Source organism: Athene cunicularia (assembly GCF_003259725.1).
Source record: "Athene cunicularia isolate RWA chromosome 4 unlocalized genomic scaffold, athCun1 chr4_part1, whole genome shotgun sequence".
In the NCBI taxonomy this organism is placed as follows: Eukaryota; Metazoa; Chordata; class Aves; order Strigiformes; family Strigidae; genus Athene; species Athene cunicularia.
The window spans coordinates 7580516-7596734 of NW_020799098.1; the positions used below are offsets into that span (position 1 = coordinate 7580516).

The 16219-nt window shown below is 38.7% G+C and overlaps 1 protein-coding gene across 2 annotated transcripts in view; it reads right to left on the minus strand.

The window, feature by feature from the left end:
• Window positions 1–4603: 4603 nt before the first annotated feature.
• FAM53A (family with sequence similarity 53 member A) overlaps window positions 4604–16219 on the minus strand; it is a 50900-nt gene continuing 39284 nt past the window's right edge. For both annotated transcript variants that reach the window (XM_026846672.1, XM_026846671.1), the window contains exon 4: window positions 4604–5789. In XM_026846672.1, the coding sequence (XP_026702473.1) occupies window positions 5466–5789 (324 nt within the window). In that variant the 3' untranslated portion in view covers window positions 4604–5465. The remainder of the gene's footprint in view (window positions 5790–16219) is intronic.

Below are 16219 nucleotides of genomic sequence, written 5' to 3' on the forward strand. Positions count from 1 at the left end.
CCCATTGCTACTGCATATATCACAAGGGCTACGAGAACAGAGCTTTCCCTTGCTGTAGCTACCTAGCCATGAGCTCTGATGCTTCCAAAAACTCAGACAGTCTCAAACTCTCACCTGATATAGAGTAGCTGTAAAATGAACCAAGGAAGAGCAAAGAAAAAAAAAAGAAAAAAAAGAGAAGGCAGCTGGGGCAGTTGAACATCACCCCAGTCCATAGTTGAGTACTCTGGGAACACGTTCTCACTCCACACTGCTGCAGGGAGGAGTTCAGCCAAGTCTGTTTTGGAAAGTGGGACACAAGTTTTGAGTATTCAACAGAATAACCCTCACTTTAAATTCACATCATCACTCACTTCAGAAGAGCTTACCTGAATCGGGGCACCACAGCTCTTTGTCCAAACTGAGACATCATAAAACATTTCATCTTATGGTTTAAAGAGTTTAGGAAGTGAAATGCTGCTCTAAAAAAGTTTAAAACTTGTCTACATAGAGTACATGCACTACTTCCTTGGCTCAAATCACTCACATGATAGATCTCTAAGTCACTTTACAATAGCAAAAACCCACAAAAGCAGTACTGCTGGATGGGCCCAAGAAGCTGCAGATAGTGAAAGCACTGTTTTCCCCTAGTAAATACAAGCTTTCAGCATACCATTGACTATAGTGCTGACCAGATGGTGGTGGGAGCAGTAACTTGGATGATGTTAATTACAGACAAACTCCAAAACAACTGATGTCAAAACTCACTTTGAAAACACACCAAAATGGGCTGCTAAGCATATGGCAGCAATGCTCCTCTAAAACTGTATTTTGTGTATGTTAAACAACTAACAGGCTCCACCAAGGGGTCTGAGGATCAGCAGCCAGAGCAGCAGGGTCCCAGATCCTGACTATTTGATGCTTGTCCCTTTATAATGATGAGGAAAAGGTACTGACATGTGGTAGTAGTGGCAGCCACGAGCTCCTGGACCAGGTCCTTTGCAGGGTGAGCACACACAACACGTGCCACCAACACAGCCAGTTCCCCTCTTTTAAGGACAAGGCCTTGAAGGAAACATCTCAGATGATCTGCTGAGCAGCACTGGATGATTTCTAATGAGAGGATGAGCCCTGCTGTGAAAGCCCACCATGCAAGCACGCGGATCTATACTCTAGTACTTTTAAAAATTAACACTGTGCAGTTTGCAAAATAAACACAGTGAGCAGATTGAGAAAAATTATTCTGGCATCTGCCAACCACCAGCAGGGACTTCCCTAAAAGCCTGTGTGTTTTCAGAGGTTCTGCAAAGGCCAGCTTTACACCAGCAGGTATCAGCATCTTTACCTTCAGTTTGGAAGTAAATTCACTAGGCACCACCCCACCAGAATGGACTTGGATACAAATACATATTTTTTAGAAAGATGATTTAGCCTAAGTTTACAACTTAGGGGCCTATATTCCAGCAAATGTCAGCTCTGAATAGGATCTGTTGATTACAGTTGAACCAATCACTGGGAGCTCCCACCTCTGCTCAAGTGTGCTTTCCTTGACACATTATTCTCAACTTCTCCTCCAGCAGTTATTTACCTTGTAACTTTTAGGCTTGCTTGGAGGTGCAAAATCCCAAGGAAAATAGGATGGGAAAAGACTGTGGGAAGTCAGCCAGCCTTTTCCCCTGCCCCAAAGCTGAAATGTAGCTGTTGCTCCCGACAGCTGCTTGCTCTTAATATATCTCCATTTGTGGAAGAGCTACTACCACCTCCCCACACATCTGTTCAATGATTCCCTGTCCTTTGGCCTTCGAAGAAACTACCACTCATCCTAACTACAATTTAAGCCCAGTCTACAACATGATTTCAAGCCCAGTTCTTTCAGTGCGTCCTCACAAGTGCATTTTCCCACAGTTTCAAGATATCAGTCACATCACTCTCCACTGCACCCTCTAGTCTGGTGCAGCATCTCAAGCTGCATACCTACAGGTGCTCCTGTGAAGCACAGGACTACCTTGAGTCTCACCAAATATATGACCATTTGTGAGCCTTAGCCTGAAGCTTGCTTTTTTGCCACATCAGGACAGAGTGCCAGATCACTTTAATTAGTTGGGCCAACACTGAACTTGTGCAGTTTAACCCTATCTAAACTTACGGTCTTGTGAAAAGGATCCTGTCTTTCTCCACCATCTCCTCCTTGTTGAAATCAAGTTGCCAAGACTATTTTGAATTCTAATGCTATCTTATCTTTCACATCTGTCCAGCTTCCTGTTGACTGCAAATTTAAAGTGCACACTACTTTGTTATTCAGGTTGCTAATAAAAATGAAAGATAAGTGACCAAGAGCAACTCCCACAACCCCATGCAATACGGTCTTCCGTTCTGGTTCTGACACTGGGTGCAAGACGGAAGGAAACCACTCCCAGAGCAGAGCTGCTTACAGCCTAGCTCAGCCCAGTTCCAAATACAATTCAATCTCTGAAACCACGCTTTCCCTTCTTGCAAACCACCTTCTGTACTTGCCCAAGAGTCACTACTGATTTTATCCTATAATCGAGTGCAACAAAGGTGCCCAATTAATCATCTGTGAGTTTGTTTTAGAAGAGGACTTCAGAGCTTGCCCCATCTCACATAAGTTTTAACCAGTAACTCCTTTTACTCTTGGCTCTCAGGGGGATTACATTAGCATCTGCAGACAAAGTGCACAGATTCCTCTCAGCAGATTTCTTCATTTGCCAGTGTTACTGCACAGCTGTTCAACTACTTATTTTCCTGTCACCCACTAATAAGAGCCTAAACTAGGTAATTACTACTTCCTACTTTCATGAAACTTGTTCAGTATCTAAGCCCACTGCTGTTTATTTCCACAAAAGGGCTATTTAGAGTTTTAACAGCTGGCTTACCAGGAGACTGAGGCTTTGTAGCCATAAATAAATGTATCCGTACCTTCACTTGGGAAACCCCTTCCTACCCTAACCGTGTGGGCAGGATTACAGATTACAGTGTTGACTGAAAACAGTGCACCTACAGAAGGGAACTGGAGGACCTTGCCTTTGCAGCCAGAGAAGTCAATTCACCGAGATCGCAGCCAGACCATGTTTCAGAGCTAGAATAAATATTATCTGGTCTTCTACTCTTCTCTTTGCTCTGTCACCATCTTAATAGCTTCAGTTCTTGGTTTGTTTTTTTTCTTGGCAAAGCACATCTTACCTTTTATTCACACCCTCTGAGGTATTTTCTTCTTTTACTTCTTCCAGGAACTTGTCTTCCTTGGGGGAGGAAAAGCCAAATGGATTGTCACATTAGCTTTCTCATTCCATGCCATCACACTTAACTAGAGTGCTTTCAATAGGTAAATTAGCTTTTAAGTGATCCCAGTTGTACTGTTGGCCTTTGCTACAATCCTACATTAAAGTTGATTCAATTTTACTTACTTCTACTGCTCAGTTAAGAATAATACACAAAGAGAAGTGTAGTTCTGCAACTAGTAATTGCAGTCCAGCAGGGAGCTGCACTGTTCCGTCACCCACAATGACTGATCACTGCAATATAGAGCATTTCCCATCTCCCCAGGAGAGGAACTGGCTGTACCTCACTTGCTACCACTTGAAGTAGCTATTTGAGGAAGGAGCAAGAATAGTGATCCTCAGTTGCATAAGATTATTTCATATAGCTTTGTGCATGTGTATGCCACCATCTGTATGCTCAGCGCTACACTGGAGCAAATATCTGCGGGGCGAGATGTGCAGTTAACAGGAGCTTCTGAAGGAACTGAAGTCTTCGCTCCAACAGCAACTTCTTTATTTACTCATCTAGAAAAAGAATTATTTTTGTCAACAGTGATCAGTGTCACTTTCTCACATACAAATATATATTAACATGTCAAGAGTCCAACAAGTCTTTCTGGTGTTCTTGTTATTACAGATATTACCAGTATCAATATCATAGATCATTGCCCCTCATAGTTGTAAAAAAATAATTTATAGCTTCTTAATGGCTAACCAAACTTTTAAAATTTTGTATAGATAAGTGTGTAAGCTGGTTCAGTAATTAAAGGCCAATCCTCTTTATCAATTTCTCTTTATCAGATCAAAGGCTGCCCCTAATCACAAGGCTGGAGCCTCTGTCATACCTTGCTCCAGCCTTTGTTATATGCCTCAAGTATTTTTTTATTACATTCCATTAGCTGACTCGAAATATGTCACTGTATTTTGGGTTTATGGCACAAGTTACAGTAGGAGTTGGCTCATTTAAACTGACTAACATGATGCACTGAAATGCCATCATCTAGGCTTCCTCATTTCTATCCAATTTAAAACCATTTTGAGATTAATTTCCCCCTTGTTCAGGAAAATCCTTATTGTAGCTGAACTAACAAAATAAGTATGTGTTGCAACAGTCCGCAATGAATACAGTAGTACATTTGAGATGATTACAGAGTATGTAATCACCAAGACACACTTTTTTGGTATCCAGCATCTGTTACTCCCCGGACTAACTTGATGTCACTTTCTTCTCAGATGACCAGAAATCTGCCCTCCTCCTCCACCCAATTCTACACATAAGCAGCATATGACATTATCTGCCACAGACTACACATTTTCCACTGGTAAAATTCATAAGCAGACACAAGTGCAAAGCAAAATGTCATTTTATTTAATTCAAGGACTATTTTCCTTCTAGTATTGCTGAAGGGATCACCTCCTGGGGAATTGATCATTACAAAGTCCCTGTCTAAAAGTTCAAGTGCTCTTGTTGTACATTCTTTTGAACCACAGAAAACATAATGACCAAGTAGGTGGGCAGCTACTTGCAGTTTTATCCCACCTAAGTTAGCATTGCTTCAGGCTAGAAAACAATTCAAGTAGTAAAATAATGGAAAATGTTAACCTTTAAGGTCACTACCATATTTTGATCGAAGAGTCCTGAATGTATGAAAAGAACATTTGTACATGTTATGAAGGTTTTTTTTAACCAGACACTGTCAAAGATGGCAGTTAACTATTTTGGACCAGTTGCCAACCAGATATTTAAGAGTTCTATCTGAAGGTTTATTATCAATTTCATTATGCAATTCACTTTTCACATTAAGCTCTTTAACAAAAGCAACAATACCCGCACCAGAATCACTGTAGACAGATTTAGTTTTATAGAATGCCCTTCTGAAAATTCATTTCAAAATAGAGATGCTTTTTCTCCAGAACTGTAAAAGCCATAAAAATGCAAAATATCTGTTAGGAAATTTTTAATCAAAATTATTCCTTAATGTTCAAAATAACATTTAACCTCCTACTTTTTTGTTGTCATCCACATATTGATCAATAGACTAAACAGGTAACAATGGTTCACATTTTTCCCCCACCTGAAACATTTCTTCTAACACAGGCCCAAGACAGGCAATACAGAGAGTCAGGGACATGGATTATGCATGGCAAAGGTAATCCTCTATCATTTTAATTTAGAACAACTCTCATTCTAGCACACAACTTTGAGTCTCAGTTGTTTTCAATCTGCTCTAGGTCCAAGTCCCCACAGTCTAGAGGAAAGATGCCTTCTTCGGTGCTCTCACAATCACTTGTGTCCTCATCACTTTCACATACTGCAGCTGCCTTCTTATAATCCCTTGTTTTGAAGCTACCTTGGCATGACCCATGATGCCTTACTTCATCCAGTTGTTCTTTCATCGGACTGGAACCAGGGGTGATGATGTTCATAAGATCATTTGAGTCACATGGGGATGACACAATTGTCTTCATTTGTGTGTCATCGTCATCATCTTCATAGTCAAGGGAGCAAAGACTTTTGGAATTTTTTAAAGTCTGCAATTAAAAAAAACAGGAATATTTTAAACATGACTGTACAGGAGGAGAGGAATAAATTTCTTAAATTCTTGAACACAAAAATCAGAGTTCCACATGTTTAAATTTACTTACTAGGCAATCTGGCTTTGCAGATATTTTGCCCATGCAGATTCCCATTAGCAAGAAAAACTACCAATCGCCTTTTTATAATACAGAAAGATCCAAAATGCTAGCTTTAGACAACTAAATGAGGAACTATAGACGCCCAGTTTGATATATTAGCTTTATGGCAAATCCAGAGCATAACATTTGTGTCAGCCACATTGTAGCCTAGTCAACAATTAATTTCTCCAAATTCCTAAGTGTGAAGACAATGTGCCCTTAGGCATTACCTCAGCAAGAATCTGCAAGGCAACTGGCATATCTGGGTAACCTCACAACAGGAGAAAACCAAGCTTCTACTATAAGCATCTTGCTCCAGAATCAGTTTAGTTTCTCTTACATTTGGGTACCATTTGAATAAGACCTCAGGAATTTGAACAATTCTGTTTGAATGGAAAGTATAATAAAACCAGAGGGGCACTCACCTTCATTTAGACAAAAGGAAAAGAAAATTTCAGTATATGTGCTACCTCTGTCCCTCAGATAAGGGAATAAAATGCCTAAGCTCCTCATGTTACTGTAAGGAATCCTTGACTAGAATCCAGAAGCAGCATTTAAAGAAAAACAGAACTACACAGACAGCAGAATTTAAGATTTCATAAGTTAAAAACTCCCTAAATTTCACCTCATACAAGCACACAGTGAGAGAAGGGTGAAACAGTCAGGTGTTAGGAGCCAGAAGAATAAAGTTGTGCTAGCTTTCAGTATCTTACTGGTTAAGTGACTCCAGTCTTTCATGCACAGGGCAATTGTTTTATTAGAAGTAGATCCATGGGGAAACAAGACCAACTTTCACACCCATTTTCAGCTTCCTCCCCCAATTTGTCATTTCTTAGGTATTTTATATTTGTTGATATATTCAGCTGTAATAGGAACATTAGGAACATTGCAACATTCCCAGTGTGCTATATTCCAGATGCTCTTCCAGAGCACTGGATCATCTTTCCACTTCAGCAGCCACATGAACAGTTTATGAGTATCTTTGGGTGTTTTTTAAACAAAACTTCACAAATTCAGAAGAAATCTGAGTTCGTCAGCCTTGGCTGTATATAGGAGGAGAGGAGAGTAAGGAAACCTCACTGAGATAAAGTGATTTGCCTGACCCTTTAGGGTCGATGTTACATGTGGAACATACTGCAGACAAGTCCACTGCCACTCCGCAAGTTCATACAGTTCCATGGACACCCCTACATCAAACCTACAGAGAAAGTTCATTTGAGGGAAAGGCAGGGTAAAGGTAAAAAGCACAACACGAGTTCTGGAGTTCAATCACAGCACAACTCGCCTGAGGAGTGAACAGCAGTACCAGTATGGGATGGTGGTTCACCATTGTTGGTATTTCTCGGTAAGAAACACACTACAGCCGTATTCCCCAAGGCTGCACCACGTGAAAACACTTCAGTTTGACACTCTTCACTACTGATGAGGTTTGTTATATGCCTGTATTGCACACAGCTGGTTTTGCTCAACTTTCATACCTTGTAATATATATTAGATGACTGGTTAACTAGTCAGATTTCAGGCCAGAAGGAACTATAAGGGATAATCTAGTTTGCTTGGACAGACACAAACAAGATTTCATTCAGGAGCCAATCTGTGCAGCTCCAAGACCTGCATCCAAAAATCGATTTTCAGAAAAAAATAAAAAGCAAGTTGACCATAGTTCTTGTCAGGAGGAATTCACCAAAGTCTTTGTTAGCTACAGTTAAAACCCACATCCAATTTTGCATGTGACTAACATCAACAAAACTGATAACCTTGCCTGAGCAAAAAGCTTCCTATCTCCAAATTTCACTCCTTTATGAAAACAGTTTTGGTATAAAATTCATTGTGTTTTCAAAATATTTCTATATAGCTCACTTACAGCTAATTCAAGTACAAACATTTAAGCTCCTTCTCATGACTAAGAGGTGTGAATTTATCTCATATTTACTTAAAAGCAAACCAGTATATTTTTGAAGTAGAAAGTGTGAAAGGATATTTTAATCCTAATTCTATCTCATTGCTTTGAAAAAGAACACATTTCCTGTGGTGTATCTCCATATAGGGGACAATATTTTCAGTTCTTTAAATCTTACAGTAGGCACTGGGAAGGAAAGGGATCAAAATAAAGGAAAGCTTTGAAAGTTCTGCTTTCAATGTTTTAGAAAGGAATTCCCGAGTCCCCCTTCAAAATATCTTTTATTCAATTTACTGCTAGAAATTAATCCAACCACACAGCTGTCTTTCTAGAAGGTTTGTGTACATAAATGGAAAATTGCCTGCTAGCTGTACTGTGCTGAAACCACTTGAATGGGAACTTTTAGCCGGTTTCAACACAACAGCAAGTGCATTCAACTGGTTCTTTGTTCACCCACTTGTCACAACCTCACCGAACTAAAAATAGGTGGATTTATTATCTCACAGCACAATCCCACTTTCACAAAGCAAAAGGTAGAAATTGCAATGCATTCAAGCCCTCTGAACTGCAGCTTTACATGTTACACTGGTACAGTACCACACCTTTCAAGCACAATTGTGCTCAGTGGGGAGCCTGCGAGTACTTGCTCAATGGTCCTCATTTTATAAAGGATGCTGGACTAACAAGACAAAAGAGTCCACAGTTGGCAATGGATAGAACTCAATCAGCTAAAAGTATTCTTTTGTGTGATGGAAAAAAAAGAAAAAAGAAACTCAGAGTTTTAAAAGAAGTGAGGCGATAAAATGTCTGAATATTAAGAAAAAAACTTTGTACCGAAAACAATGGCAGGGAAGGAAATAAAAGAAATCTCTCTAGACTCTTGCCATACAAAGCAAACAAGAAAGGCCCAGAGTAGCTTGAAAGGAAGCTAATGTCTGTACTCTTTACTAAACCTCCAGTTCAGAAACCCATAATACATCACTTTCCAAATATAAAAAGCAATAAAAAGGTTGTTTTTGTTTTACTAACAAAACTAGAGCATTTGCTACAGTAGTCAAGGGAAAAATAAGACATTTATGTGCATGAAAACCTAGTGTATAATGGGAGCAGCAGTTCTCATGCTTCTTCCCCATGCCCCCATCATACACCAAGTCCACCCATTTCCCCCTCAGTTTTGAATGGGGGTGGAAGATACAGCTGCTCTGAAGAGGTGCAGCTGCAGCAGCTGGCACAAAGCAAAGAGCAGAGGAAGCCTGAAACCACCAGAAGCCCTAAGCCCATCCTACTGCTTCTCAGCACTAGTCATCACAAGAGGATGGGCTGCTCCCTGAAGCCACAGGCTTAGGAAGAGAGGAAACTCAGACTAATTAGTTACCTGGTTTGCTTTCTGTCTCATCCTGTGGCTTTTGCCTATGACTTAAAGCGGTATCTCTTGGTTTGCAAAGATAGGGATACATCAGGTTTCTTGACTTAAGGTCTCTACCAGGGATATGAAAGATGTGGGTGATGCAGTGGTCCTCACAATTAGGAGATCCTGGAATATCAGCAACCAAATCCAAGCATAAACCACTGAAAAGGCAGCCTGAGCATAGAGCAACACATGGCTTTTTCTGTTACTACCCTGTACCTAGCCAGTGAATGGAGAAGGAACAAGTCAATGGAGCAAGTTACATGTGCTACATTTCTCCCTTTGAGGGCTTCACAGGTCCTTATTTCACTTTCTAGACTTACGTTTCCTACAGATGAGTCAGAATGGCTCAAAACCATATGCCTTTACAGTTGGTAACTCATGCCAGTTACATTTTAGATTAGAAGCACCATGTACAGCCTGTGTTCCTACCTCAGACACCACCCTATTCCTAAAGGGTTACAGTTTGGCCTCTGCAATAATGAAGTCCAACCATGGTAGAAGTTTATTACACTGAAAAGACTTCATTTAATGAAGCTAAGAGGGTAACTTAAGGACTTTAAATTATAAAAAAAGTCATGAAAGACATACTAAGCAGCTCACTGAATCATGTTGAAAACTGCCTTCTGAACACACCATCACCTGACTGACATCACATCCTACCACAAATAGATGCCAGTGTCCCCCTCTAAACTGAATTTTCACTTCATGCACCTAATTACTTGCATTAATATCATTACAATCCAAGCTGAAGACATGTACAGCGTTCACTCCAAATCATCAAAAGTGTCAGCTGTCTGTACAGATTAAAAAAATATCCCACCAGTCTTAAATCTTTGCATCTTCTACTAGGCATAAAGTGAAAAATAGTAAGAAAAATGCTGTGTTTATGTAACAAACTGTTAACCTTTCTGTGGAGTAAAGCTCTTCACGTTTGACTGACTTCTCTGTCTTGAAGAGCTCTGAGCATTTTGTGAACACTTCAGTGTTCACAGATAACCTTAGCTTTAAGAAGCTGGTGCAGTTGAGAAGTAACACTGCTTCATCAGTATGAAGTAGTGCTGACAAGAGGAAAAGAATATATTAGTCTTCATAATGTCTATATACTTAAGGCTTGCTAATACACTCTAAAAGTTAAAAACCTAAGTTAACTGGGAAAGAATTTATCTCTGCTCACATGGGAAAATAAAGGTATAGAAATACTTTAAGTTTTTAAACTCAAGTGTCTGAAAAATACTTCAGGTTAAAAATATGCAATGGCTTTTGAACTGTGCATTTGAAATAAAACAAAGTCTTTTTCCTGCATTGAGCTACAAACCAAGTAGTCAAAAACATTTCTATTTATGTATTTTGTGGAAACGTAATCAAATCCCTAGAAAATTACTGACACCCTCACAGGCAAAATCTAGTCTCTGATCAAATTCACCTTGGGAACTAAACTTTCTGTAGTGCTGCAGTTATCCCTCATTTTCCTGGAAATTTGTCATGTATTTTTATATTAAAAAATGCAATGCTTATTTTATCATCTATAACTAGGAAGCAAAAAACCCATGGAATACAGGACAGGAAGAGATAGAGCACGCAGCCTCCACCACTGTGCCATGTAATTAAACACTTTAATAACCATTCCTTACATCAGAAATAAAATTACTCCTGCAATTCTTGTAGTCAAATAAGGTAAATCCTACTTGAAAAACCAAAGACCTAGTTAAAAATCAATACAAGCTGACATGCAGCAATATGGCTATGACTAGAAACAAAAGCTGTAAGCTGTTCAGTACTTTGTCTCTGCTCTATCTTCAAAGATTATTTTTAATTTTTTAGATGTAGGTGCCCAGGAAGAGAAGTAAACTTTTGATAACAACTCGTTTGACATCGGATGCTAAACAGCATCATGAAGTAACAGGCTTTCATCTTCCACTAGTCAGACTGTTCTAGATTTAAGCATGCAGTTTTCTGGTATAGTCTATCATGAAAAGTTGATCTATTTATTGGCCTAGATTTTTATGCTTATGTTCTGAATTGTTCCATAGTATCCTTATAAATTTTGTTTATGAGCTGTAAGAACTTGTGATTTGACTTGGTTTTTTACTTAGTGCTAGCTGTTGAAAAAATACTATGGCTTAATGAAATAGAAAATATTTAAGTGAAATGCTGAATTTGTCTATACTCACATATGCAGAAATACAAGGCTGTTCATCATGTGAGATAACTGACAGAAACAACTGGCATAGTTAAAGGTCTACAAATGAGAAAAAGCGCACAAAGACTGGAGAGGACTGGGGGTCCAGTTCTCTGCCTGAGCACCACTGCACTCCACACATATTGGTCAGTCATATCAGTGGGGAGATTCTGGGAACAGACTCATGCACTGCAATCTCTAGACCTATAAAGCAGCCTACTTGTTTAGCTAGGAAACTTTTTAAGACCCAATTAAAATAATCGCTACCACACCAAATTCCAGATAGCCACATATGACATCTCAGGCATGGCAGATCCCATGGCAGGGATTACAGCTACCACAGATTAAGTTCAACCTGAACATCTGCTTCACCCTTGCTCCCAAATTCAACATAAAAGTTATTCATGATAGTCACTCCACATATGAAATCAAATTTCACATTCAAACTAAATATCCTCTCTGCATCTTTTCACTGTAGTTGTTTGCAAAGATCATCTAAACAACTGAGGCTGCCTGTGGAGTTTTCAGCTGTTCAGGTGATCTTTCCAAATTAAAGAAAAAAAGTTTGTCAGTCTAAAGGTGTTTCTCTAAACTAAATTTAAGATGACAAAACACTGCTGCTGTTTTTTTATTTATTCCTTTCTAAATTAAATTTTGGTTTGATAGGGACAGTTTAGTACAGAGCTAACAAATGCTTACAGGAAACCCAGGTGCTGGATTTCACAGTTTCTAGGTCCAGTCCAGGACTATTCATCACAGGGGTTAACTTTTTTGTTTGTTTTTATAGACAAACTGGAAGCTAAGTGACTTAATGCAGTAGTTTATGTAATAGTCAAGAATATGATTCAACAGCAATACTACTACTACTACTACGGAGGTGAACATATATGGCAGTTTTCCCCTTATATAAAACCCAGGCCAACATTAAACTGCATTTTTAAAAGTTTACAGTGGAATTTTAAGATGCTGTTAGCATCTTACATTTTCTGATTCAGTGAATTTGTGAACTGCCAACTTTTACCTTCCCTGATTGAGTATGTATAAATCACGCAACATTTTATTATAAGAATGTAGAATTATATTCCACAAACATCAGGCCTATGTATTTTACCTGCATGTAATGAGGTAGAAAAAGTTTCAACTATTCTTAGTAACAGTCCAGCAAGCATAAATACCTACAGATGCTATGAATTATTCCATTAACAGAAGAGCCTCAGTATACTTAACTGTTCTGAATTGGCTGATAATCAATACAGTGTCAAATTGGAACATAATGACATTTACTTTGTTCAGCTGAATAATACAGTACAAGACTTTGGCCAGGGAAAAAGAAGATTAAACCAAACAAGATGACTACTAGCAGCAGTGTTCATTCAAAACGCACTGATGCATTAGAACGGAGGCTTCCTCAAAGGGAAAGCAGCACCACAAAATAACCAAACAAACAAAAACCCCAAAAACAAACAAACAAACAAAAATAACCAAACAAACCCACACTCAAAAAAGCACTGAAGAAAAGGAAGAATGGCCTGGAAGATGGGTTCTAGCTGTTCTTGCTTAGGAAGCTGCTGCAGTCTGGTCTCTTGCAGGACCAAAGCAACCGCTCTGCCTTAGGGGAAACAACTGTCTTTGCATACCTTCATCTAGTTATTTTCCTACTCCCTGATTGACCCTAAGCACATCTCTAATACGGATAATGGATTTATCCATCCTATAGATAAACTGAAGAGCTGGACAATGTGGAACTGGGCCTCTACTGTACTTGAGCTGGACAAGCTTGAGAGGCTTCAGTTTGGCAAAATCATTAGCCAACTGCATTAATGCGTGATGGTGTGATGAACAAACAGCTGCACCATTTGTGGTCATACAGAGATGATGAACACATCTGTTTTGTAGCAGAAGAGCACAGAAGGAAGCAATGTAAGCACATACTCTCTCCCAACAGAAATAATTCATGTTTTGCCAGAGTAGTTCCATCTTTTCCCATTCAAGAAGTTTTACCTTTCCTTTCAGAAAAGAAACACAGGCTCTGGAAACAAGAAACAACATAGTGCATATTACCATCTTCATTAATGAAGAAATTATTTTTGTAGACTTTGTATAATGTCCAATTCATACAGATTTTAGAAAGTTGCATCTAGTTTTTGGCATTTTAGGAAGTACACTCACATCATTAACATGAGCTAACACACACATCCTTTCACATAGACATAAGAGTAACATACTTCACAGTTGCTCAAAATAAGCAGTGTAAGAAAACTGCCTAACAAGAACATGACTGCAGTTACATCTTTCAGTATTCAGCACTCAGGACTCAAAACCAAAGACCACCCTGGGTAGCCAAAGCCTTCTAATGTATTATTCCTCTGACAGACAAATTAACAGACTTGAATACTATAATCAGCTCTAAAATGTAAAGAAAGTTACTTCTAAACACAGGAGGTTTTCTAGATTTCTAACTAAATGCATTCAAGCAAGAAGAGAAGTTGTAGCTGTGCTTCCACAAAACTCCTAATAATCAGTCGCATTTCAGTTTTAGTCACATTTTTAAAGTTCACTTTACTATGCCAACTCTATTCTCAAGTAACAGGGTTTAAGTTGACTGATTATGCACCAGAGTAACACAGGACACGATTTGACCCTTGTGGCTTCAAAACATGACCATACTGGCTTCATTTCCTGCCATTTATGTGTCATCTATTTTTATACAGAACTTCTATTCCTGAGCAGTTTAGCCAAGGACTTATTCCTTCATGACTTTGCTATGAGCTGCAAGCAATTACTTTCACAACTGAATCACATATGCACTGATTTTTTGCAGAATACACCCATGTACCAACAGCTTAAAGTTCCAGCATGTTCTTTCTTTTATCCTCAGGTCAAATATTAAATTGATACGATGGGTCAAATTTCTCAGAAATTAGGGAAGTAAACTCCAAATCCTGATTCTAAGGCTGCCCTCATTAGTTACTGACAGATGTCAGCCTCACCTATATTATTGGGTTATGCTGGCACTCCATCATAACTAGCATTTTAAGGGATTCTATAATTGGGCCATAAAGTTCACTTCTGCCAGGGATGGGGGATGGGAGCGAAAGGGCAACACAACCTCAGCTTGGGAACAGTTCCCCCTTCTTTGGACCAATTTTCCACTACAAAAAAGCTTGTCCAAAACAAAGCCTTAAGATCTTGTTATACAAGTGCACACAGGCACGCATGGGTATATGTGCATGCAAAGTCCAAGTGCTGTTATGAATCTTTCACTCAACTCAATGCAAAAACCACAATTTACCAATAAATTCTTGTAGGAGCATTAATTCAAACTGTAGGTGGACTCTCGCCACTAATTATTTCCAGAGACAAGTTCAGTTGAACACATTTGTTTAGAAAGAACAGAATTAGCACTGTTCACCTTCAATCTCTGACACATATACTGCTTTTCTAGCTTAGTATATGATTTTGGACTATTTTGAATATTTCTGAAACTATGTGGCTCAGGAAGTGTTCTTGACACCAAGTGGCAATATATTGCCACTGCTATATATTTTTAATACTAAGTCAAGTTGTGCTAAAATTTCTTTGATAAATACAATTTGGACAAGTTTTTTTATTGGTTCAAATATCAACTGCTGAAGTGTTGTCAGCTTTGGTACTCAATACATTTTAATAAAAGGTTGAGTCAGGAAACCACATATGTGGTCCTTTATCCTTGAGCTACACTGAAAACCAACAATGTTTTAAAATACATCATACCAAGTCAGAAGAGAAGCAGAGCAACAAGCAACTTCTGCGTAAGACAGTCAACATTCAAAACCCTAAAACATAACACTAAAAGGGAGCTCTGCTTTTCATTGCATGGCCAGCTTCTGTTTTCCTTGATTTTGTAACAAAAAATCTATATGAAAAGCGCTATATATTCAAGTATTACACACACTTTGTTTTAAAGACTGGAATTTGTTTATACTACCAAACTTGCAAGCTTCCTAGCATACCATAAAAGCCTTTGAAGTTTTAGTCACATGGTTACTACTATAACGTAAACTGAAGTCGGGAAACTTGTCAGAAGTCTCATTTATTTAAAATTCAATTCCTAGTAATACTTAGGTTTTATTACAGAAGCACATATCATCAGTACATAAAGAAGTGAGTTCTTTCAAGTATATGAACAGATTGGCTGTTTGATTATTGCAGCCATCATCTCCCAGATCACTTACGCAGAAGACATCTGCTTATAACTGTACTCCATTAAAAGCTGCATCTAACAGCATCTTAAAAGAACCCCCACAAACTTCTCTTCAGTTTGTGTACACACCTGAAAAAGAGCGTGTAAACAAGTCTGTACTTCCCATCCTAATGGAAGAACAAATTCACATCACTAATTGATGTACATAAATTCAAATCAGCTCATTTTCACATGCCTGCGATGTTTTGCATTTCCTCACCCCTACCATATATTCATGCAGCAGGAACTGATCTATGCAATGCAGGACTAACAAAAGATAAAGGGACAGTTAAACTTAATAGACTTTTCAAAGTGATTTTAATAAACATCTCTGTGGAGAAAAACCTCAGGTGAACCAATTTGATTTAGGTCTCTTTCAGAAGACAATGCATCAAGTCAGAAACTGACTGTCAAAAAGCAAGAAAAGTTTCACAGCAGATAATATTCAGAGTATGGAAGACCACAGTCTAGCTTCAGAATGAAAAGAGTTTTTCCAAACCAGTACTATAATGATGAACTAATCTATTAGCTTGATTGCCCTGTTATAACAAGAATCCCAAATACTAAGAGAACC